Genomic DNA, 26,237 nt, shown 5'->3' on the forward strand with positions numbered 1-26,237 from the left:
TTTAATTTTTCAAGTTTCCATTTTATTTTACAAATCAGAAAATGCAGATCAAATTTACACTCCTTAAGGCAAGAGTCCCCATGCATGTAATACACATTTATATTAAATTCAAAAAAGACATCCAACATGGGAACTCATGTACAAAGGGAAGGCGAGGATGAGCAACTGTAATTTATTAAAGAACTTGACAAATCTCCCTGATACAGGAACTTTTGAGATCAACTTGCTATGAATTATACAAAGGAAAGAATTGCAGACAATAGCAAGGATTTCTGATAGTCTTTGTACTGCATACAGTCAAATCAACATTATTAAGAAAAAATACAGTAGTGCATACAAAAAGTGAAAATAGAATCCGTTCACATCGCTGTCTGGATATCACTGTGCCAATGGTCATATTGCACTCAAGATTGTAATTTAGGGTTTTGGTTTAAAGTTAGCTTTTCCCCATTTTGGCAATCAGTTCATCACAAATCTTCGTCAACTCTTCTATTTCTTTATTCTAAAAAAACACACACATACACAGGAAGAAAGAATAAACACATTTCGGTTAAAAGCCGTACTGCACTCTTTTTCAATTCTGAAAATAACATTTGTTGTACATTCTGGGGAAAGAGCAATATCTGTCTGCAATTCAGTTCTGCTTATACCAGTCATCTTTGCTTAAGCACATCACTGTGGCATCTTTCAGGAAAGCTTTCGTTTTATGTTCTTTTACGCCTAAATCTTTTCTTACATTGAAATTATGCTAAAAGGATAAACCATTGCCTCCTAGAAGCCAGATTTTCTGCTATCAATAGGCTAAGCCAGTGTTTTTCAACCTCAGCAACTTTAAGGGACTTCAACTCTCAGAATTCTCCCAGAATCTATATACTACTGAAATACTTGTCTGTTTGACTGTTTGTAACCTTCAATTGGGCATAGTGGTGGATCATAGCGCAACAATATTTGAATCAACATACCTCCAAGGGGGTAACATTTTAATGCATCCAAAATTTGGGACCCGTGACTCCTATAGGGTTTAAATTTGGAAAAACTATGGCTGCTTCAGTGGTTTTGCACTGCCGCACTGCCATGGTCAGCTATGATTTCATGATTGTCATTTCCAACACACCCTGTCAGCAGGGGTGGGATTCAAATTAACAACCAGTTCTGTGGGCGTGGCTTAATTGGTGGGTGTGGCTTGGTCATGTTATTGGCTAGGCGTGGCCAACTCAATATCACTCACATCGAGGCATGCATCTCCTCGCCTGGCCTCTCATGACTGTGGGGATGCTGCAACAGTTGTAAGTGTGAAAAATGGTCATAAGTCCCTTTTTTCAGTGCCATTGTAACTTTGGTCACTCCACACAAGCAAAGTAGCACAAAGGAGGAAAAAAAACTGCAGAGAAGTTCCAGAGACAGGAAGTCTAGTCCTGCCAAAAATGTAATAAGGGTTAACAGAGAGAGCAACAACAGAATGTTTCCTTCCTGCCTTCCTTCGAGTTAGGCCAGTAATTTCTTCTAACAACTGGTTCTAGCGAACTGGTAGAATCCCATCCCTGCCTCTCAGTTTTCTCCAAGGAAAGTCAGTGAGGACTTCCACTGCTCTTTTGGTCATTCTGTTTCTCCGCTTAGATAGGGAAATAATCCTTAAAACGATAACCCAACGGGTCATGGGTTGTCTAGTGACATCTTAAAGTTGTTGAGGCTGAGAAATGTTGTAATAAGCCACAGTCACCCATCCATGAATTAAGGCTGGTGTGAGCACTTTAACTTGTTTCATTAAAAGCAGATAAATAATATGATGATGCAGTGCTTTAGTTTTGATCTCCAACAGGCCTTTGTACTAGGAAGGACAAAGCATATGGGAAAAGATCCAGCAGCTTTGAAGCATTGCATAGAGATGTACTATTAACACTTCCTCCCATTCCAATGTTTTTGGATTTTAAGCATGAAATGCTATACAGCCCTAATAAACAGTAAAATAAGGCACTAAGCCTACCTGATCCTTGAACTGCCTAAACACACACGGTGAAATCTAACCTCCTCTCTCTGATATTACTACATCACCATCACAGACAATTAGCCACTATCCATAGACAACTCGGCCCAGGGTTACCCTGGGTGGTCAATAAATTTGATAAACAGATAATATCGAACTGTTGAGGCAGATCCACCACCAGCATCCCAAACCAACTTCTTGAAGTTTTTGAGGATAGCATTTGATAGCAAAAAGATTGATGGTTTTACATTTCTAAAGTACATATTTGTATCTGTTAGGAAGCAGCTACCAAACCCAGAGATTCCTCTACAAGCAGCTTTGTACAGTTCAGAGCTAGTCACCTTTTGTTCCAGTGTTCTTTCCAACGCATCCACTTTTAACTGCTCTTTACGAAGGCTGGCTTGGTAAGCTGCTTGTTCTTGCTGAGCCTTTCCCCGAACTTGTGCAATTTCAGCATTGGCTCTGCAGAAACACAGGTATGTTGAGTGCCAAGGAACCTCTCTCCCTCTCTCTTATGCATTCATGTCAAGTGTGGACTCTTGGCAACTGGCCAGACTAGTTCCTAAAGTTTTCTTGGCAAGATTTCGTATACATTTATGAAAAGCATATATTATTGTAACTTGTGAGACACACGCATAATTCTTTATGAATTTCAGTACCATACTGGTATATCAGTATATTACATTATACTGTATTAGGTAAGGTTTGATACTTGGTGCTTAACTGAATCTTTCCTGAATATTTTAAAAAGTAGGGGGTCAAAATGGAGGGGAACCTTAAAGAATGACAGGATACATTTTATAGGAGTCAGGTCAAAATTATATATAAGTACTGACAAGAACCAGATGGAAAAAGAAAGCTCCAGAATTAGTTTACAATAGATTTCAGAACAGAAGTTTGTTTGTTTGTTATTTATTTTGTCAAAAAGCTTACAATACAATAGAAATAAGAACAAACATAGTTTAAATGTAAGAAATAGGAACTAATAATTGGGGATAATAGGACAGGGGCAGTATGCACAATTGTGCGCTTATGCATGCCCCTTAAGTTCTTGGTTGAAATGCAGGATTCCTCCCAAGCCCTAATAAAATACCTGTCCAGTTTTTCCTCTGCATGAACCTTGAGGGCTTGATATCTCTGCTCTTCTTTTTTAACTCGTGATAAATATTCCTGTGCGCATTTCTTTAATACTTCTTCATTCTTTAATGGGAAACATAAAAATAGCTTAACAACAGACCATAAGGGATTCACAGTAAGTTGTAGGCTTTGACCATGCTCTACAATTTTAGGTAGCAGATCATTTTTTTGAAAGCAGACATAAAATATTTCCTTAAAGCAAGGGAAACAGAAATATAATGTATAAATGCAGTGTATAAATGCTAAGCAGCCATCTCAATATGAATTCTACAGGCCATGCCTGGCATATGAAGCTCAAGCCATCTTAAGAATCCCTTTTCTGCAATGTCAACTCTACAGAAAATGGTTGCTTTGGATTTTTGGCAAAGTAAAGTACACAGTTGCTTTTAAAACACAGTGAATGAATAGAAAATCAATTAAGGGAAATTAGTTCACATTATATTTTTTGCATAAACCAGGGAATAACGTATAATCTCGACCCCACCACAGTTATGATAACAATGTACTTTCAGTGTCCCCATTGTACTAGTCACTGCATCTCCAGACTGGAACTGCGGAGCTATCTCAGTGCTCATAGATATACTGCACAACAGTGTGACTTCACTGAATCCAAAGGCCCACTATAAACTGTTTATGCTTCTTCTTTCAATGTGTACAAACAAGTGTAAAAAGTTTCTTTGGCTGTTTTCTCCTTTTACTAGAGCTAGGTGGCAGCACTTTCAGGCTGATGCACTTCTGGTTATTAGATTAAGGATCGTTGCTATATAAAGCCCTAACAAATGCGTTATTATATAAATGTTCTGTCAGAAGAAGCACTGAGGATGGAAAGGAAACTTGTGAACTATCACATCCAAGAAGAATTCTTATCCCCAAATTCCTGACCGCAAGGATCTGATCTTCAGCCAAAAGCTGCTGGTGAATGTGGAAATCAGGAAAAAAAACCCACCAAAATGAATACAAAAATGCAGCCACACACAACTCCAGACATGCACCTTAGTGAATGTGGGTGTTTTGATGGCATCATTATTCACTGTGACCTACCTTCCTAAATCCTTCAAGAACTTCTTTCATTTTTTCGTATCTTCTGAAAAGATCTGCCAGAGATTTTTCCACAGAGTTCAGATCAGCTAATGCTTGCTCTTTTTCTATAATAAGTTGCTGGACGGTGTGATGGGACATGGATTTTTCTCTCTGCTCATCCTCTATAGGAGACAACGATTAAAAGGCTCAAAGACAACGAATAGTTTTTAAAAAATTAAAATTAAATTAAAGCATGAAAATGAGATCATGCAAAGTAGAACGAGGGGCATGTTTGCTTGGTAAATCTGTTAAGCATTTAAAACATTGTTTCATTATGGGGATAAATATTTTATCATAGTGAAACATTTAAATTGGGCAACAGGACTGACCTTTACAAGTAACCAGAAGCAAATATTTAACAAAGAAAAGCTCTTTTATGGGAATCACATTGCTATAAATATGCAGCATAGATTCAGCAAGAATAAAAAGTGTGAATCGATGTAAAATAAGTTCTTTCTGCTGACTCAAAACCTCCCACTAGTCTTCATTTCAACTGAAAACTTTTAATATATAAAACCATATATTTCACTTTATAAAATGGCACCTCAACCCTAAAATCAAATGTTCCTTAAATAAAACAGCAGACAAATCTATACAAATATTTATAATAACTTCAAAAGAATCCTGCTAGGTAAAACCATTCATGTTAAGACATACTACTCTGATTCTGGAAACAGAAAATTATTATAAGCTTGATTCTGTATTAATTTATTTGATCCTCACCTTTAAGCATTATATGTGTCCGTGGCCCTTAGTAATCTTGTGAAAGTGATTTTACAATTTAATAGTGAGCCCTGAAAATTTCTCCTCTCCTTTTCCTGAATTTCCCACTACTGAATTTCATTGGGAATTATCTGAGAAGTTCTCCTTCTCATTTTCTCTCCAGCATGCACATATTTGCGTATTCTCTCTCTTTTTTCCTCCCTGTTTTCTAAAATTGTAATCTAGTTTTTTCTACCTGCTGTGTTTGGGGCTGCAACACCCCTAAATCTGAAGGTGTGCCAGATTTTTCAAACATTCCACCTTAAAAGGTCACTATTTTTACAACATTACAGTTATTATCAAGTGTCTACTTTTATCAGAGCTGTAGCAAATCAGAGCTTACACAGCATGTGAACACTGAACAGCTTTGATTATATGTTATTGTTAGATGCATGTGTATAACACTCACGCATGCCTAATTACAGTATACCATAAAGCAGTCTTAATTTGATGATGAACCAATTACATTTGCTATTGCTTTTCTGAGAGCAATTCTATCAATAAAAACAATAAAGATGCAGATAGTCTTTGTTTAACAACTATTCACAACGATGAAAGTAACTTTATGACCATTTGTTGCATTTATAACATTCACCAGTCTTTACAGCAAGGGAAAAATTAATTAAGATTTCTTAATGACCACTTTGATCGCATTGCCACTCTCAATTCTGATCATTAAATGAGGGTTACCTATAGTGGCAAAATCAATTAAAAACTGGTTATTCTTTAATTAGATAGGTTTGTTGTTATAGAAATTGCTGGTTTATATTATTAGGTAAAAGTCAAAAGATGAGGCTTGATTATGTTATTATCTGATTTTATTGTACCAAAGAGAGTCAGAAGTCAATGCCTTTTCTTTCCTTCCCCCCCACTTTCCCCTTCCCTTCTCTCTCTCCAATTTTCCCACTATTTACTTTTGTATTTTATATTATAATTATAAACTAACAATAAAAAACTGGTTACACTTTTAATAAATTGAGTATATTTCAAAATGGCAGTGAGTTATTCTAATTTATTCTTAAATCTAAAGATGCCTTTAATATATGATTTGTGTATCTTTTACTCCACAATAGTACAAAAGTATGGAAAGAAAAAGATGAAAGAAAGAATGAAAAAAAAAAACCAGATTATCTTCAAATGGATAAGTTGTTTGTTACATTGCTGTAAAATTCAGTGACTGAGGAAAAGTGAAAAAGAGGAAAACTTGGCTAGAAGCAGTTTTACAAGTAAAGCAACAGAGAATTTGTCACTACCTCTTGTTGATAATTTAGTATGAATATACTAAGCACCTGCACATGAAATATTTGTTCTTTCAGAATTGTCATTCTTCTAATATATTACAGTATTCGAAGTACTGTATTGATTTCCACACAACATGCTAAACAGAACAGGGCAACATCTAGACAAGAGTAATATGTTGTAAACCCCATGCATAGTTGAGAGGGTCATTTTTTTGGTCTTGTTTTCCTTCTCCATTCTTTTGTGGAAGTTTAGTTGACTCTGATAACTGCAGAAGGGTTTTGAAGGTGGTTTTGATTTTTTTTACAAATCAAAAGAACTATGTAGCATTAGTACATTAATGAAACTAAGCCTAATGCCGACACTCCTAAAACTAAACAAAATAGGGAATTCTTTATAGATCCATCCAAAGTGTTTATCTGAATGAAAATCCTACTGAGTTCCATAGAAGTTACTTTCAAATAAAAATAGAAATGGAATTGGAGTCACATTTCCATAGAAGTATGTTTTTAAAGCTAAATTCCCTTCCCTTCCCTTTTATATTTACATTTTTGGAGGGGATTGCAGTAAAAGACCAAGGTCTCTCTCAACTCTATTTTTCTGATATTCTGATCAGGAGTCTGAATGAAATCCTTAGCATAGATTAAGAGTTTCATTGCTATTGTATAATTTAATCACAGAGGAAAAATATTTTTCTAGCAGCTTCTTCTAATCCAGCCCTGTCCAACAATGGTCTGCAGTAAATTGCTAGCCAATACTGAAAGATTAAACTTAATTTTCACATTTAATATGCCCCTTGCTGATCAATTTTCCTCTATGCCATTTAGCAGATATGTTTCTTAAATTCAAGCCAGTTCCAAATCCCAAAATGGAAAATATTTGGGACAGGTTTTCATTTTGCCAGGGTAGAACAGACAGCCTCCAGGTTTTCTCTACTGATTATCAGGGTCTTCACAGAAGTGATCTGTTTATCCAGAGCTCCAATAAAAAGCCATGGAATATGAAAAAAGAGAATGTAGGTCTAAGTGACAAGCTTGCAGAATCAAACATCTTTTGGAGCATTCAGATCATGGACAGGAAAATAAATTATTTTATTATTTTCTCCATTAAGTGAGTCTGACATTCTGTTGGTTGGTAAATGAGTTGTCCCTACCAGTGAAACTTGCACATCATATTGTAGGTAGGGCAGGGGTCCTCAACCCCATGTTCGCGACCTGGTGCTGGGCTACAACTCATTCAGAACTTGGCTGTGGAACTAGTGAGCATTCATATGAGTGAAGCTGCATCTGCTGACTGCCAGCTGCCAGCAGTTTGATTCTCGCCAGCTCAAGGTTGACTCAGCCTTCCATCCTTCTGAGGTTGGTAAAATGAGGACCCAGATTGTTGGGAGCAATATGCTGATTCTGCAAACTGCTTAGAGAGGGCTGTAAAGCACCGTGAAGCAGTATATAGTTTAAGCACTATTTCAATTAGTAAAAGCAGCACACACGAAACCATCCCCTCTTCCCTCGCCACCACCTCCACCAGTCCACGACTTGGAAAGGTTGGGGGATGCTGTGGTAGGGCATTCAGTAGGTAGGATCTAAAATGGAGTGCCTTGACGCTTTTTAAATTGCATATTTAGATGGCCAAAATAATCATGTGAAATTATTCAAGTGAAAAAACAGTTTCTTATTAGATTTTTTATGATGCCCCACTGCCACTGTAAGTACTGTGGAAACTTTTGTAATATAGCCAATTAATAACAATATTTTTTCTTCACCCTATTCCTGAAGTGAAATGGAATAATGTATATCACCATAAAAAAATCCATCAACGCTTGCAGTATCTAGTCATCATTTAACCACTATTACTGTTAGAAATAATAAGATTTATATCTACATTCCCTGTAGATATCAGAAGACAGAGATCATCTGAAGATAGAGCAAATACATAAAAGTAAATGCCAAAATAAAATAAAAATAAATTTTAAAAATGCAATATGCAGGTGCCAAATTTGGCAAAAGCAATACTTACCAGGCTTGCCTTTGTTTTGGATTTGCAAGCAAAGAACAAGAAGCAACAAAAATGGAAGCAAAACAGAAAAAAAGTCAAGGGATTTATTAAGAAAGCAGAAAAAAATGGGAGGCAACAATCTGTAACGCACAAAGCACAATATTCCTTTTAGTTCAGCTATGAAAAAGGAAGCAGCATAATCGTTTTAAGTGGATGAGTTTGTTTTCAGCTTTCACACAAGCGAATGAATGAATGAATGAATGAATGAATGAATGAATGAATGGCTCAAAAATGTAGCAGCAGCTGGAGATAATGGAATTCACTGAAAACGGAAGTACTGTATATGAAATTCACCTTGACAAAATGCCATGTGCAACAGAAATGGTTCAAAAAGCACTCACATAATCTGTAGACTGAATGCAACAGACAACATTTTCTCTGATAAACTTTTTTTTTACAGAGACAAGCATGCAGTAGAGGCATAAGCTAAATGAAGACTGAAGATTTGAAAGGAAATTATAGATGTCACCTAAAAAGTACATGCCAAGGAATTACCAGGAGCTCTACAAACTCAATTTGCTCAAGTTTCTGCCTCCTAATTATATCTTTAGGAGCTAATCCTTTTTACATTTGCACCGGAGCCATTGATTTTTGAAAAACATTAGGGCATTTCTTTAACCCCTTCTTTTTAATGATCTGGCCTAAATCAGCTTTCTCTGAAAAGGTATTAGTTTAATTCAGATTTATAAAGTGTTCAGAAGGATCTTTCCAGCTATAAATATAAGGTGTTATTATTTCCCTTGCAGGATACCAATATCATAGAGCACACTTCAGCATATTTTCTCTGCATATATTAGAAACTCCTGCTATGTTTCTAACCAGGACAAAGTCACATGCATAATGATTAGTCAGAAATAACCACGTAAGTAATATTTCCTTCCCTTTTCTGTTAGTTTATGAAAATACTCTTGTATACAAGAATATTTAAAGCATTTAAACAGAACTTCTAGCCCAATTAGCTCAATTCTGAATTTTCCACTAGCTCTGAAAGTCACTATAGAATTAGCACTCAAACTATACAAACCTTGTCTGGAAAATCAAATACACATTTCCTATATCTAGGTCACAGCTAGCTTTAGGCTGATGCTGAATAGGCACTGGCCGAAGATAGCCAAACTTGGGGGGGGGGGGCACAAACCCTCCTTCTGAATCTTTCTAAAAGTCAAATGTTCGTATCAATGGGAAATGGCACCTTCAGCCAATGTTGCTAAGGGTTTACTCATCTAGGGGCATCTTTAATCTCCATGAACTATCCTTTTCTATTCTCAGACTCCAGATCTCACTCAAATAGTCATATACAATTGAAATACAATTAGCAATGATAAATATCCTGTAGACAAATCACAACTACCCAGTAAATTAAATAACAGAACAATCAGCTATTATTCTAATGTCTGCACATGCTTAATTCCTCCATGTTACATCTAAAGAAGACTCTTCATGAAGGGGGTTGATTACGTAACAGGTCAGCCAGCTAGTTACACTTCTGAATTTTTATCACCATCTAAAAATGCTGTTTGAAAGGACAGCTCAATTTTTTCTAAGTGAACTTTATAAAGATTTAATCTTGGTTTGTATCTTTTCTAAACCATATAAATCTCTATTAGTGCACTGGAATACTTGTACTGGAAATATATTCTAGTCTGCATAAGAGGAATTATGTCTAGGTAATACACAAACCTGCAGTATAAATTCAGTGGAGGTGGCTCAATTTAACATAACCGCTCTGGTGGAGAATTAGTGTAGTTTCTCCAAAAATTAATTGTAAAAGAAATATTTGCAATTTGCAAGATTAAAATTATCTCAAATGTTAAAATTAAAAAAAAATAACCTGGGGAAAACTAATACACAGAATTGAAATGCAAAAGATGAGCAAAATTTATGCACTTTTATCTCATATTCAGCATTTCTTTCACAAAAATCACCTACATTAAATATTGGAAGCTGTTCACCAGAATATTCTAGAGATATGGAATTATAGAATAAAAATAAATACTAATTTTAAATGAAAGGGTCATGTAAATATAAAGCCAGACAGTTGGACAAAATTATGTTGCCCCTAACTTTACCTTTGACACAACCATATTATACACTCTTTAAAGATTTTATTTAAGTTTAAAATATTTATGCCACTCTTCCAAATCACACCTCCCAGGAAAATCTGCCAAACAAAATTCTCAACAATACATAATACAACAGAGTAACTTTAAAATAGTAAAAACAAAAAACAGTAGCCCTAGTAATTAAAGTATTAATTAAAGTATTAAAGTATTAATTTTATGTGATAAACTTTTATGAGGCTTAATACTTTATACTTATTTGGATTATATTGCTGGTCGTATTTTGATATATTTTTACAATGAATACCAATAATATAATTAAAATACAGTGATGTTTGCCATAATAATGTGATTTGTTCTAAGAGACCAATGATATCCAGAATACTGCAATTTCCTACGCCTAAATAGTATATATCAGTATTGTTAAATGTTTGAGTTGATATCTGCCATCAAAGGAGTGACTATAATATATTTAGGTTTGTTTGATAATTGGCTGCTGTCAAATAAATATGTTCTTCCTGGCATTTACTTGTCCTTTTTTTTTAATGAACAGTGTTACAATACATATGATGAGATGAAATTCTGCATTGAATTAATTCATACATATAACATGAGACACAGCTAAGAAGAGCATGTTTTCTCCAAAATAAATACTGTAAGCAATGAAACAGTAAATAAGTAAATAAATAACAGTAATTTCCAAGAAGACTTCCAGGCACATATAGCAACCTATGGGTGTGTTGTAATTCCCAAACCTGTTTCTTAAATCATCTTTTTTCATTGCACGACTAATTTTCTATTATTGTATATTCCTTATAACAGAATAAGAAAAATATTTTCTTTTCATGAAAATTAATACCTACCTATCATTTGAGCAATTGTCTTCTCATACTCTGAAACAATTTTCCTATTAAAAGATGAAAAGATATGAAAATGAACACATATCCACAGAAATAGATTTTTCTAATGCCAACTCTTCCGTTAAAACCTTACAAATTAGCCCCAAAATCTATGACAGAATACAGTTGTTACAGTATGGCATTTTCAAAAGATTAATTCAGAGACAGCTAGGATGCTGTTAAATCCATATTTATGCTATAAAATAGGTGACTTACTACATATAGTCTGTGACTTCCATATTCAGACTTGTTTTAGTAGTTTCTCCAGTACAAGATAGATCTGCCATTCTATGTACTAACTTGTGCCTTCTTACTAATCATATTTTGAACTGATTTTGCCAGAAAGTGGTAGCAGAGGGGAAAGATGGATAGTTTCCACAGACATATATTAATTTAATTAGCAATTACATTCTGAATTTCAGAAATGGAGGAAAGAACCCTATTGCAATATTCTAATTCTATGAAATAGCTATAAACATGTCACAAAACAAAAGAACAATTTAAAAGGATTGCCTTAAACTTTAAAAACATGTCCTATTTTGAATTTGTTCTCCCAAGAAAGCTAGCTGATTTAAACAACTGAATTACTTATTTGAATTTTATAAGTTCTTGATAAGATACCTTGTGATTATTTGTGAGATTTCCAAACAGAAAGAGGTAGAATATATATTTATTTAAACTATTTGATTGATTGATTTGATTTATATCCTGTTTTTCTATTCAGTAAGGTAGTTCCTGAATACCACAGTCTTTTGTTGTATCATATTCCAATGTTGAATTTATTTAATAATTAAATAAAGGAAAACTATTTCCACATTTATGGAAGATTATGTTGTCTTATGAGAAAACACACACACACACACACACACACACACACACAGGCACTTCTTTTAACAGATTTACTTTGGTAAACTGAAGATTCTGGCACCAGCAGTATGATTAAAAAATAAGATTTTTTAATTGCCTCATAAACTTGAAAAGTATTCATTCATAGAAAATTACACAAACCTCATTTCCATAACTTCCCTTCTACTTTCTTCATATTTCTCTTTCCATTCTGAAATCATCCTTTCCTTTGCAATTATCTTTTTAAAAAAGAGAAGAAATAAGGTTGTATCAGCTTGAAAAAAAGACAAAGTACTTTGCTACATAACATTCTAAGGATCGATAGAAAAGTATAACAAAATTATAATTATGGCATCCACAGGAAAGGCAAGGAGAGCAAAGTGCACAATTATGTTATCACACAAACATTGTGACTTACATATTTGCGTCAGATGTCAGGATGCGAGTACATAATTGTGGCACATGTGATGTCACCATATGCATGTCTTTTCTATGTCATCACTGTTTGCTGCAGATGCCATTTTTATAAAATCAAAATCTGTTGGCATTTTTCCCTCTTGCTAAGCCAAGACAAAGCACAAATACAAGCAAATAATATTTGTTCAAAAATCATAGTTTTTTGCTGAGAATGGATTGCTTTGGAATCCACAGGAAGCTGTTTTTTGAGTCATGTCGTACTTCAGGGTTTATCAAGCTTACTAGTTTAAGTCATACAAACTTCAATTCCCAGAATTCCGAGCCAGCCTATCTGAGGAATTCTGAAAGTTGAATCCATGTGTTTTAAAATTGCAAGGTAAGAAATTCTGTGAGTCCTATTTATGCCTTTATATGAACTCTATTACACCTACGCAAAAAACTACTAAATATCTATGTTCCCAAATATACAAAACTATACATAAAAAAAACTTGACCTAGGCCTTGCCAAATATTTACCAAACTCTTTGAATATATAATATAAACAAAAAAATTGTGCTCTTATGTAGTCTTCTGTTTGGTAAACGAAGAAATCCTTAACAGAGATATATAACAAACATTCCAACCATACATGTGTTTTCTCAACAAATAATTATGATCAAAAATAGATGGGACATGCACCAAATTTGTCCAATCAACTTTTCCATAACAAATTCTTGCTTTCTGTTAACTACTACTAATATATATTACTCTATAGAATAATACATAGTTCCTTATTGAACCTGCAATCTAAAGAAGGTAACTAGAACACATTCACTAAATTGTTTAATAGATAAGCAGAATTGATTCTTAAAAAAAGATAGCACAGTGTTGGTATTGATCAATAACTGGAAAAACATTAATTCATTCAAATTTATTACAATGAATTAATTGGGAGAACAAACTTCAAAAAGCGGTTGGTTGCTTTTGTAAAATGCCTACCGACAAATAGGCAGGGCTTCCTTGATTAAAATTGCCATTACCTCTTCCCTGGTAACTCTTAAGGCAGTATCCAGGTCTTGCTGTTTATAAAGCAAACTGGAGACATTTTCCCCCTCTGAGCTGCTTATCCGGGAGTACAATGCACTTTTAGAGATTGAAGCATCACCTGCAGGGTCTCTCTATTCATTTCAAAGAAGGACAAACAGTTAGTAATATGTTCCAGTAGTGAAGTATTTCAAAGGAAGTGAGAAAAGAAGGCAATGTGAAAAAAACATGGAATTAATTAAAATATTAATCTGGGTTTATCATTAAGCTATTTCACAAGAGTTACCATTACAAGTGTGGTGTTATACAGAATATTGGAAATTCCGATCTTTCTTTCTTGAAAAGCACCATTTATTTCATTGAGCTTCAGAACCAAAAGTGATCATTAAAGCTAGTTTGGCAAGAGAGTACGCTTTTGTAAGTGTCCCCAATTTGATGACTTCCAAATATATTGGACAGTATCTTTCAGGATTCTGAGTCAACGTGAAAATTATGAAAGTTGGAATTTTTAAGATGCCTGAATGAGCTCAGGATGGAAAAGTCTGATTCATAGAGAACCTACCAACTCAAGTGCTTAAATGCTTTTTTGCTGCTGTTTCAATTTCAATTAAGAAAAATTTTCCCCCTAATATCAAGTTCTCAGTAAACAAAATACATTTGGACAACTCTGTTCAGGATACAGCCTGACATCTACTGAAATGTGTATTACTTGCCATGCAACAATGGACACAAACATCAGCAAAAGTAAGATGAATTTTATTTGAATGTCAATAACAAAAGAAAAGAACAAAGTTGTTCTTTTGTTGGAGCAAAGTATGTTCCAACAAATACCTCAAAACACATTTTCCGCCAGCATATTTAAAAGGTTTATAACATAGCTTTGGCTTATACTTTTTCACAGCAGTTACCTAAACATAGTTTTGCAAATGGTAGAATAATTTAGGATAAAATATGAAACTGTTGATGTGGATTTATTTTTATAAGAATGTGATCACAATATTAACAATATAGTTACTTAATATTCAAGTTACTGACAGATCTGATTGAACATTTTTAATTAAAATGCATTTATACTAGGGTAATTGAAGCACCTGATCAGTGACTAAATAACATCTAAAGTTAATTAAGGTAAGTTTAAGCAGGAAACTATAAATTACAAATTCTTTCAATTGCAATATACAAAAGTAAGTTAAGAAAATATTGGCTCTGCTATTTTTTGTACACAGAACTAATGCAATTCAGATTCTTGCTTTTGGTTTTTAGGAAGAAACAGAATTATTTTGCACTAACTGCTTTTCTTATATTATGTATGAACAAATCCACTGTAGATACTGTCCTTGGGACTAAATAATTGGGAAAATATAATCTGACAACAGGAATTCTAATTGGTTTGCTTATTTCTATAAAGCAGTGAACATCAGCAATGTACTGAGGCTAAATATTTTATAGTTTATTGTCAAGAGTCATTTTGGAATCCACAACAACTGATATAAGCCACTGCTTGTTTTATATTATATTCAGAAATTCACAATTTATAAAAGTAGCATAGAACAAATCAGTGAAGATCTCTTATAAGAGATCAGTAAAGATACATAAGAGACTGAGCAAACTGTTTTAAGAGTTATTCAGAAACACTGGCTATAGTCAGGCATGTTAATTCCATAATTTCTATGTTAATATTAAAGTTAGACAATTAAACTATCTATTATATACATTATGTATACTATCTCTATCTCTTTTTAAAATTCAAGTATTTGAGGATTTCCTTTGTTTTACCTTTAGAAGAGAAATTATATGATTTATATTATTCTAGACTAGAGAATGCATGTGAAGGAATGGGGTTTTTGTTTGATTGCTAGTTTTTATTTTTCTAAATAAAATATTTTTCTAAATCTTGAAATCCTTCTTGGTTTCAAAAACAATATCTACAAAAATATCTATTTTGAAATTTTAAATAGACACTCACACATACACATACCTTATTTCTCTAAAAATAATTATAAAATCCCCAATGGAGTTACGATTCATACATGAAACTGATATGGCCCCAAATTAAAACTAATTTATCTATCATAACATGCAGTTTGGGTTACTTTTTATTTTATAAATGAGAACTAAAATGTTTCTTCTGAAAGACATGGGAAATGAAAACAATATTTTTCACATATAATCTTTATTATGAGAGCAAATACACTGATTTTGTAGCTGGCAGCAAGATTATCATGAAGATTAACAGGTTCTCTATTGGAAATTTTTATTGTGCATTCAAATAATTTGAATTCAGCTGTCATTTGCATGGAACCCAAAGAACCATAGCACAAAAATAATTATACATACAAAAATTAAAAAAACAGAAATATTTGGGGGAAAAATTGCAATTTAGTAGTAGATATGAAGCAGAAATGGGGCGTTGGTTCTTACCTGATACGCTTCTTTTCATGGGGCTGCGGAGAGCGTCCAGATTGGGAGGTGCTTCAGTCTCGGCTCCTACAGGCTGAGCTTGAAATTGAGGAACGCCTCTTGCCATCACGTGGTCCTCCGGCGTCCCAGTTTTGCGAAGACGAGAAGGCAGGCCCTGTACTCATGCTAACTAAAGAACGTTAATGTGCTTGGCTGAACGATGAGGTTCCCCACCAGACGGCTTAATGGGTGGGGCTGGACGCTCTCCGCAGCCCCATGAAAAGAAGCGTATCAGGTAAGAACCAACGCCCCTTTTCCATGGAGCTGCTACGAGCGTCCAGATTGGGACATACCAAAGCTTGGCTAGTCCTCCGGGTGGGTTCCCGTCTGGGGTGGAACCTCCTCTGGAACTTCGATAACACGCTGAAGGACACGCCTGCCAAAGGAAGCCTCAGCGGATGCAAATATATCAATCTTATAGTGCTTGATGAAGGGAGAGGGGGATGTCCAGGTGGCAGCCCTACAGATGTCAAGTATCGAGGCTTGCGTGGCCCATGCGGCAGAAGTAGCCGCACTTCTGGTGGAGTGGGCGGTGATGCCCACTGGAGCGGAAAGTGACTGAGCCTGGTAGGATTTGGCGATAGCGGCCCTAATCCAGCGGCCCACAGTTGAGGGCGTCACCTTGCGACCGAGAGAAGCAGGATGGAAAGACACAAATAAGGCCTCTGACTTGCGAAAGGGCTGGGTGCGTGTGATATACATCCTCAAGGCGCGTCTTACATCAAGGAAGTGCCACTGCCTCTCTTTCTCGTGAGAAGGATTGGGGCAGAAATCAGGAAGTATGAGCTCCTGATTTCTGTGAAATGCCGAGTTCACTTTAGGGAGGAAGGTGGGGTCGGGACGGAGGATGACTCTGTCAGAGTGAAAAGTACAAAGATCCTGTCTAATAGAGAGGGCCGCCAACTCCGAGATCCGACGGGCGGATGTGATGGCCACGAGAAAGACGGTCTTGAAGGTGAGGAGCTGTAAGGGAATCTCCCTTATGGGTTCAAAGGGGACTTGGTGAGGGCGACCAGAACCTTGTTGAGGTCCCAGGTCGGAAAACGGTGTATGGTTGGGGGGCGGAGGTTGGCAGCTCCCCTAAGAAAGGTCTTGACAAGGGGGTGGTGGGAGATGGAACCCCCAGTGTCTGAGGGGACAACGGTTGCGAGGGCAGCAACCTGGCGTCTTAGGGTATTGGTAGAAAGACCCTTGTCGAGACCCACCTGGAGGAAGTCAAGGATTTGGGGTATGGAAGGAGAAAGAGGATTAATTCGACGTCTGAGGGCCCAAGAACGAAAAGCAGCCCATGTGGCATTGTATATGCGGTTGGTCGAGGATCGTCTGGCTGCCAGGATGGTGTGTATAGCCTGGTTAGAAATTCCCTGAGCCCTTAGACGGCTCCGCTCAACCTCCAAACGGCTAACTGGAGCCATTGGGGTTTGGGATGAAGTAGGGGGCCCTGAGACAGGGAGATCCTGTCTGGGGGGATCCTCCAGGGAGGGGCCACCGAGAGGTTGCGGAGGTCCGCAAACCAAGGGCGTCTGGGCCAAAAGGGAGCTACTAGGATCTCTGCCTGCTCCAGGATCAACTTGTGGATCACCCTGGGGATGATGGATAGGGGGGGAAAGGCATAAAGGAGCCCTGGGGGCCAAGGGCAGCGGAGGGCATTGTGGTTCTCTGCCCCGGGAGAGGGGTACCTTGAAATGAACCTCGGAAGTTGAGCGTTCAGAGGGGAAGCGAAGAGATCCACCAAGGGGGGCCCGAAGATGGAGGCTGCTTCCCTGAACAGAGAAGGGTGGAGGCGCCATTCCGCTTGGTCTAGGGTGGCTCTGCTGAGCCAGTCCGCTTGAATGTTTAGGACCCCGGATATGTGATCTGCCCTGATGGAGGCCAGGTTTGATTCCGCCCACCTGCAAAGGCGCTCGGCTTCTCTCATGAGGCTTGCTGACTGAGTGCCCCCCTGCCTGTTGATGTGGGCCTTTGCGGTGATGTTGTCCGTGAGGACCAGGATATGACGACCGCGTACCTGGGGTAGGAAGCTGCGAAGCGCCAGGAGGACAGCGTGAAGCTCCAGCCAGTTTATGGAGCAGAATTGCTCTGTTGGTGACCATTTGCCCTGTGACGATATGGAGAGGACGTGAGCTCCCCAACCGAGTAGGCTCGCGTCCGTGGTGACGGATAGCCTGTCGGGCTCTTTGAAGTAATGACCTTTGTTTATGGCCGGCCTGGTCCACCAAAGGAGGGACGTAAGAACTCTCGGAGGAACTCTGACCCGAAGTCGGGAGTTGCTCCTTCCGGAACGTTGATACGGCAGCAGGAACCATTGTAGAGACCTGGAATGGAAACGGGCCCAGGGAATGATAGATATGCATGAAATAAGCTTCCCCAGCAACTTAGACAGTTCTAAGAGAGAAACTGTTCTTGCCCTCCTGACCTCCTTAATTGACTGTTGGATGCTAAGCCACCTGTCTGGGGACAGGAAAACTAGTTCCCGGTTGGAGTCAATCACTGCCCCCAGGTGAGTAAGTTGGGTAGAGGGGGAAAGGTGACTTTTCCTCCAGTTGATAATGAACCCATGGTTTTGCAGGGTATTAAGGGTGAGTTTGGTATCTCTTAGGGCGAGAGCTCTAGAGGATGAGAGGATGAGGATATCGTCCAGATAACAGTGAAGTTGGACGGGGAAGGAACGCAGGTGGGCGTCAAGGGCCGCCAAAACCTTCGTGAACACCCTGGGAGCGGAGGACAGACCAAAGGGAAGCGCGACGTACTGGAAATGTTGTCTATTATAGGCAAAACGTAGAAACCTGTGGTGGGAGGGACGAATAGCAATGTGCAAGTATGCCTCGGAAAGGTCAATTGAGGATAGCCAGTCCCCTCGACGGGTTCCCATAAGTATCGACTGCAAAGTGTGCATCTTAAATTTGCGGGGGCAATGTAGCGATTTAGTCTTTTAAGGTCTAGGATCGCCCTCCAACCCCCGAGCTCTTGGGCACTACAAACAGGTGGGAGTAGAAGCCTCGCCCCGTTCAGAGGAGGGAACGGGCTGGATGGCCCTTATATCTAGGAGGTGGTGAATGGCGGCCTCCATGAGGGCCCGTTTGCAGGGTTCCTGGAAGGGGGAAGACATAAAGAATTCGGGGGAGGAGTGGAACTCGAGTGCCAGTCCGAGACGAACCGTATCTCTGACCCATGCGTCAGTAGTGATGGCCTCCCATTGGTGAGCAAAATGCTTGAGGCGGCCGCCTATGGGAAGGTTTGCCCTAGCGAGATCGACGGAAAGGTCGGTTTCCGGATCCCGGAAAGGCCTCTTGAAGGAACCTCGTCTGGACCTGTCAGACGAGTCTGACCGGACCTGCGAGGAGGGGTTCTGTAGGGAGGTTGGGAGAATCTGGAGGGCGAAAGGAGCCTCGGCGAAGGGAGGGGAGGGGCCTCTGGGGTCGGGCCTCCGAAAAAGAGAGGGGAGGTACGTGCGTTTGTTCCGAGTCTCGGCCAGAAAGGGATCGAGGCGGTCCAAAAGTTTCCCCCAGAGATGGGGGCTGAGGCCAGCTTGGCCTTGTTTTTGACATCCGCTTGCCAGTGGCGGAGCCAGAGCAAGCGGCGGGCAGTGACTTGGGAGGAAATGGCCTTGGTGGAGAACTTGGCGGCTTGAAAGGTGGCATCCGCCGAGAATTCAGCCGCGGCCATAAGTTTGGCGATGTCCTGTTGGGCTCTGAGGTTGGCCGCAGGGACATGTTGTTTGAGTTGTTGGAGCCATTTAATCGAGGACCTAATGAAGAAAGAAGCAGCAGTGGATGCCCTGACTGCCCAGGCATCGGAATGATGAGCGCGGCGTAGGGCCAGCTCGGCTCGTTTGTCCTCGGGCTTGAGGGCCTCGAGAGCATCGCTAGGGGTAGACCGGGAAGCTAGTCCTACAATGGGCTCGTCCACAGGGGGGGGATCTAGCAAAAGAGTGAACTGCGGGTCAAGATTAAAGAAGCGTTTATCCTGGGCAGAGGGAGGGGGGGGGAGGTCCTGAGGAGGCTAGCTGCCTGGAGACCATGTCCGAGAAGATAGGTGGGACGGGGACCACATCGGTCTCCACCATGGGCTGGGAAAAGATGGAGTCGAGGGGTTCCCCCGAAGCCGCTGGTTGGGAAGGAGTGGGGGAGGTCAGGCCGGAGGTATTCTTGGCCTTAAATAGAATGGACCTAAACAGGTGCGGCTTGAACAAGCCCACGAAGGCGGGTTGGTCCGGAGTGAGGCCCTCGTCCTCCGACATGTCCCCCTCCAGTGGGTCTGCTCCCGAGAAGGGCTCACTGCCAGAAATGGACCCCAAGTCTAGGTCCTCGCCTTCCCCAAATTGGGTAGGATCCCCGAGCTCCTGAGTTTCTATCTCCTCCTCCAAAGACAGGGGGAAATTCCCGTGGGATGCTACCTGCCCGTGCGAGGCCTCGGATCCAGAGAATGAGCGAACGGAAGGTGCCTGCGCTTCAGAGGTCGCGGGCCGTGGAGCCGGGCCGGCTATATGCTGGAGCTCTTGCGTTATGCTTTGTCGGATGGCCAACTCCATCCACTGCCTGAGATTCTCCGGGATTTCCAGCACGGGAGGTGGGTGAGGCTCCTCTGGGCGTAGACCTGCAGCGGTGGGAGTAAATGTGGCCTCAGGGGCCTGTCTAGGCTGAGAGTGAGAGGAGGGTGCCGGGGAGGAGGGGAGGGGGGGTTGGGTGGAAGTTGAGGGAGTAGGGGCGGAAGGAGCCAGAGGCACGGAGCCTAACTCTCTGGACCGCCTGTCGATCTCCTTCTCAAGTGCCCTGTGTCGCCTGAGGGCATCTCTCTGGGAGGCTTTAGAGGCTTCCTGGGTCTGTTTACGCAGGTGATGAGTCTTTGATTTGGCCTTCAAGGAAGGGCCACGAGGTGTTTTGTCATCTGCCATCTGAAGGAGCAAAAAGAGGAATTTTGGGTTAGTATTAGACGGTTGGCACGTCTGGATGTGGCCTACGGAAGGCCAGGAATCCTAGCAACTGTTTCACGCCCCCCTTTGATCAAAAAAAATTTTTTTGGTGAACTGCTATCGAGTTGAGGGCCTGGCCCCTGAAACCAATCAGCCAAAAGGTGAACGCCCAAGCAGCTACCCTCTCCGGACGGACCGGGTGGGGGGATTACTATGCTGCTACCTCGCCTGCTGGGTAGGCTGCGAAGCCAGCGGACCCTTGAAGCTCTGTAAGCCTTGTGAGAGGCCTGGGAAAAACGAGCGGTAGTCTAGGTAGTCCCGGGGGCTGCCTAGAGTCTCAATTACCTGCAGCCTGTAACAGAGTGCCTCAGACAAGAAAGGTAGGCCAGAAAGCCACATTCAAAATGGTGTCGCTGTCTGAAGCCACATTCAAAATGGCCGACGCCATGCGGTGAGGCCACATTCAAAATGGCGTCGCTGTCTAAAGCCACATTCAAAATGGCGGACGTCATGTGGTGAGGCCACATTCAAGATGGCGTCGCTGGCTGAAGCCACATTCAAAATGGCGGACGCCATGTGGTGAGGCCACATTCAAAATGGCGGACGCCATGCTGAGGCCACATTCAAAATGGCGGACGCCATGCGGAGCCCCAAAATGGCGGCCGCAAACAATTTGAGCTGAACCCAGCGGCGGAACTCTCCTAATGAAGGAAGAGGCAGGGGAGCGGTTTCCCCTGAGCTAAAGGCGTTCGTGGGGGGGAAAAGTCAAGGCAGGCAAGAAACGATGCGTTTTCACCGGAGCGAAGGAACGACCAGCGAAGGAGGGGTGGGGGGGTGGGGGGGGGTGGGGGGGGCGTTCAGAAGGCTAGCCTCTGCCCCTGAAATACGCGATAAAATTCTCCCCCTTGTATCAGGGTACTCCCTTGAGAGTCCAAACCTCAATTTTCCTGCGCTGGTTGAAGAGAGGGTCCAATAAAATGAGTAGAATGAGTAGAAAAAACGATCAGCCAAGGAGCTAAGGAGCGAACAGCCTGACTGCCACGAGGCTGAGCTAAAAACTGGGACGCCGGAGGACCACGTGATGGCAAGAGGCGTTCCTCAATTTCAAGCTCAGCCTGTAGGAGCCGAGACTGAAGCACCTCCCAATCTGGACGCTCGTAGCAGCTCCATGGAAAAGTTGATCCTTCAAACGAAGCAATATAGCAACAAGATATTCAAAAGAAATTCAATATTTTCAGATATTCTATATACTTAATTTCAATTTATTTCTTGTCTACTGTAAATCTATGGATGTTCTATTAGATGAGCTCATTACTGATTTAACATGTTGACTATGATAATGAGTGCTTAAAAAAGTAAATCAAATTGTACTTTCCAACTGAACATGTTATAGGGAAAGATTGTTTAATTTAATCAGGGCAGCTTGCCCAAAAGCTTGTTTTTCAAATTTGTCACAACAATCTCTTGAAAAATTTAATTAAGATAAATTACTTAACAAGCTATTCATATAATTATATCACATCTTGTTAATTCATTCTGGGAAAATGCCCAGTAGTTTTGCAATACTTCATGGCTTCCAAATGATATTAAGTTATTTAGTACCTTTGACACTGTAGAGTCAACAAGGCTAGAAAAGAACACAATAAGCATTAGGCTGGGAATATGGAGGAAGCACTTATATAATCTGCTTCATGTGATATTTCCCCAGTCACCGCGGCAGCCTCAGCTCAGCAGAAAATGTGTATCAATCCTAGAGGTGGCTTACAATTTCTAAAAGGAATTAACTCTGGCTTTGAGAAGGAGATGCATGAGGTAAACAGTTGTTCAGTCCAATGAAACATGAGTAGACAACCCATTCCTATAGACCAGGGGTATCAAACTCGCATCGTCATGTCATCATGTGTCATCATCATATGCATGTAAAAAAAAAAAATCAGCTGTGCCATCTGGACAGTTGAAAAGCACTGTGCGTGGGCGCGCAGCATTTGAAAAGCCTCTTTTTTCTTGCTTTCTCAACCTCAGCTGTGCCTCGCAAAGCAGCTGAGGTTGAAAAAGCAGGAAATAAAGAATAAGTAAGAGCCCGGGTGGGCAGATGGACAGTTGTTCAGCGCAATGAAACAATCAGGAGACAACCCATTCCTGTAGACCAGGGGTGTCAAACTCACATCGTCATGTCATCATCAAGTGATTTATCTCGACTTTTCCCCGCTTTGCTAAACTGAGGGTGGGCATAGCCAGCATGTGACATATCTGGCTTGCAGGCTGTGAGTTTGACACCCCTGCTGTAGACCTTCCAGGAGTGGAATGCAGCAGGGCTGTTAATGAATTTTATGATAATAAAGTACCCTGGCTGGAATCCTTGGGGTGTGTTTCTTGACCTTGAAAAGTGGACAAATTTGTTTTATAAACAAAAAAAAAAAACATCTAGGCAGTCAGTGTACAGATAGTCCTCAGCTTACAACATTTTATTTAATGACCATTCAAAGTTAAACTGACACTGAAAAAGTGACTTATGATCATTTTTCACACTTTTGATCATTGTAGTATCCCACTGGTCACATGATCAAAATTTGGACACTTGGCAATTGGCATGTATTAATAATAGTTACAATGTTCCAGAGTCAGGTGATCGGTCCCCTTTGGCAACCTTCTGACAGGCAGAGTCAATGGGGAAGCCAGATTCACTTAACAACCATGTGATTAATTTAACAACTGCAGTGGTTCACTTAACCATTGTGGAAAGAAAGGTCATAAACGAGGGTGGGATGCTACCAGTTCTGCCCAGCTGTACAGAACCGGTAGTTCTGAAGAGCAGCAGACACCGAACCGGTTCTGTTTGCTAATGTTTGGTCCACCCGCCCGCCCGCCCGGGCTATTACTTATTTTTTATTTCCTGCTTTTTCAACCTCAGCTGCTTTGCATGGCACACCTGAGGTTGAGAAAGCAGGAAAAAAGAGGCTTTTCAAATGCGCCCAGGTGGCACAGCTGATTTTTTTTTACATGCACGCATAGCACGCGTCGGGCTTATGCGTGCGCAAAACATAATCACCAAACCGGTAGTAGCATTGGTTGAATCCCACCCCTGGTCATAAAATGAGGCAAAACTCACTTAACAACTGTTTCATTTAGCAACAGAAATTTTGGGCTGAATGATGGTGGCAATTAGAGGACTACCTGTTGTGACTGATGTCTCTCCCAAACTTCCTACTGTCAACGCAAAATGGACCAGCAGTAAGACTGCTCTGCTAGAGATTTAACTCAGAGATGTTATAATGTTGGAGTTCTACTTTAACTAGTAGAAGAAAAGAACCTTTTTAGCATTATCTTCATTAAATCAGACCAGGGAGCCAATTCTGACTAAAAAAACTACCAAAATATGTGTGTGTGTGTGTGTGTGTGTGTGTGTGTGTGTGTGTGTGTGTTACTTATAATGCTCAGCACTGGAAACACAGAATAAAAAAATCTGAAGTATGAAAAATTTAAATATATAAAAATGCTAAGGCGTTTAAATCAACACTGATACAGATTCAAATGAAATACTATCATGCCTGTCCGACTTTTCAGACTACACAATTTGACCAAATAATCATAGAAAAGAAAAACAGGAAGTCTTTTCTCCTGAGCCACCTTGGTCACAATCATCAACAGCAGAGTCACAGTAATGCAAAATAGAATTATGTTAAAACGTACAGCTTGGTAATCTAATGAATTAATCGCAATAGCTCATACCTCCCTGTTTTGAAATGAATGTTTTCAGTCTGTGGTACAGCACTGGCAGGCAAATATTCAGCTGGCACCAGTATTTTAAAAAAAATCAAAAACAAGAACACAAAGCACACATAACGTCCAATAAGGGAGACCCCATGAGCTCCTTTCTACTGATATCACCCCAAGGAGTCTTCCAGGGGAGCTGCACAGATCAAATGAATGATTTAAAAATTAACATTTTACTCTAGTTTAGGCTGCATGCACCACAGGCTCAACTTCACTCCAGTATGGCAACAGCCAGCATGCTGTGGGCATAGCAGAGGGAAAAAGAAAGAAACAAAACAGTTCTGATCTTAATGAATAAAGAAGAGATTAACATATGAGGCCTCTTCCTCCTCTTGGAATCTGTTTCCTCCCATTATTTTAAATCACTTAGACAATTGAGACGTGGATTGTTGCCTACAGAGCAAAACCATCATCTTCAGACAATTTCTAACACACACACACAAACACAAAAGGAGGGGAGGGGGAGGGAGAGATAGGAATCCTGGCATTTGTAGTTTCTCGTACGCAGTGTGCAATTTTGACCTCTCAGAGTTTGTCAACAAAGGGATACCTCAGTATGCGGGTTCTGTTTGACTATATAGACACCATTTATTTTCTTGCTTATGATTAAAGCTCTTTATTGCAATTTTGGACAATTTAGACAATGATTCAAGTCCATCCCATCCCCCATGGCAACAATTCTAGATGCAATTTCGTTTGTGCCAGCCAATGGGAAGAGATAGATGTAACTTGCTTAATCACCCATTCTTTTGCAGGACTATATCTCACTCAATTTTATGTGGCCAACAACCATATAAGAAATATTTTGAAAGGGCATGGGGGATTACAGGAGGAAATAAGAACTCTGTTAGATCAAAAAGATCTAACATTTCCCATCTTCTGCAGATGGGAGAAGTTGGGAAGAAACTGTGGGAAGAAAATCCTGGATCCAAACCCATCCATTTCTTAAACCAGGTGGTACCAGTTTTTACTTCTCAATCCCTGCAGATAAAGCCAGTTTTCAAGCAATAACATGCTATAGTAGTGAGTATCCCCAATTTGGTGAATTGTTGTATTTAGAAAAGAATTAAAAAAAAATCCGATAGAACAGTTTTCTGAATTCTTGCCATACTCAACTTTTGGATATACAGTGATATACATCACACAACTGTGAATATTTCTCATATATTCATCCAATTCTTCTAAGATTGCGTGCATTTCTGGCACTCTCCAAACTCTGTGTATTCTTCATAACATACACAGCGTCTTTTCCATGTCCTTCTAAAGAAATCACCAAGCTCATTTACATTTCCAGTATGTATCAAAACATTAAACTGTGAAAATCACAGGTTTGTATAAGAAAATGGCAGCCAAATGTATTCCTGTGATCAATAGCAGTAGCACTTAGATTTATATACTGCTTCACAGTGCTTTACAGCCCTCTCTAAGCAGTTTACATCTAAGTCAACATCTTGCCCCAAACAATCCTCATTTTACCAACCTCAGAAGGATGGAAGGCTGAGTCAACCGTGAACCGGTCAAAATCGAATGCCAAACTGCTGGCAGTCAGCAGAATTAGCCTGCAATACTGCATTCTAATCACTGCGCCA

At 40.0% G+C, this 26,237-nt stretch overlaps 1 protein-coding gene across 22 annotated transcripts in view; it reads right to left on the reverse strand.

The window, feature by feature from the left end:
• The window catches only part of TACC2 (transforming acidic coiled-coil containing protein 2), a 170,062-nt gene continuing 143,825 nt past the window's right edge, over positions 1–26,237 (reverse strand). For all 22 annotated transcript variants that reach the window (XM_087932588.1, XM_087932587.1, XM_087932586.1 and 19 more), the window contains 7 exons: positions 13,499–13,636; positions 12,225–12,301; positions 11,181–11,224; positions 4,163–4,323; positions 3,078–3,184; positions 2,326–2,446; positions 1–502 (listed from right to left, as the gene is read on the reverse strand). In XM_087932588.1, coding sequence (XP_087788714.1) covers positions 437–502; positions 2,326–2,446; positions 3,078–3,184; positions 4,163–4,323; positions 11,181–11,224; positions 12,225–12,301; positions 13,499–13,636 — 714 coding nt within the window. In that variant the 3' untranslated portion in view covers positions 1–436. The remainder of the gene's footprint in view (positions 503–2,325; positions 2,447–3,077; positions 3,185–4,162; positions 4,324–11,180; positions 11,225–12,224; positions 12,302–13,498; positions 13,637–26,237) is intronic.

Source organism: Pseudonaja textilis, chromosome 4, assembly GCF_049901715.1.
Source record: "Pseudonaja textilis isolate UNSWEBS1 chromosome 4, rPseTex1.2, whole genome shotgun sequence".
In the NCBI taxonomy this organism is placed as follows: Eukaryota; Metazoa; Chordata; class Lepidosauria; order Squamata; family Elapidae; genus Pseudonaja; species Pseudonaja textilis.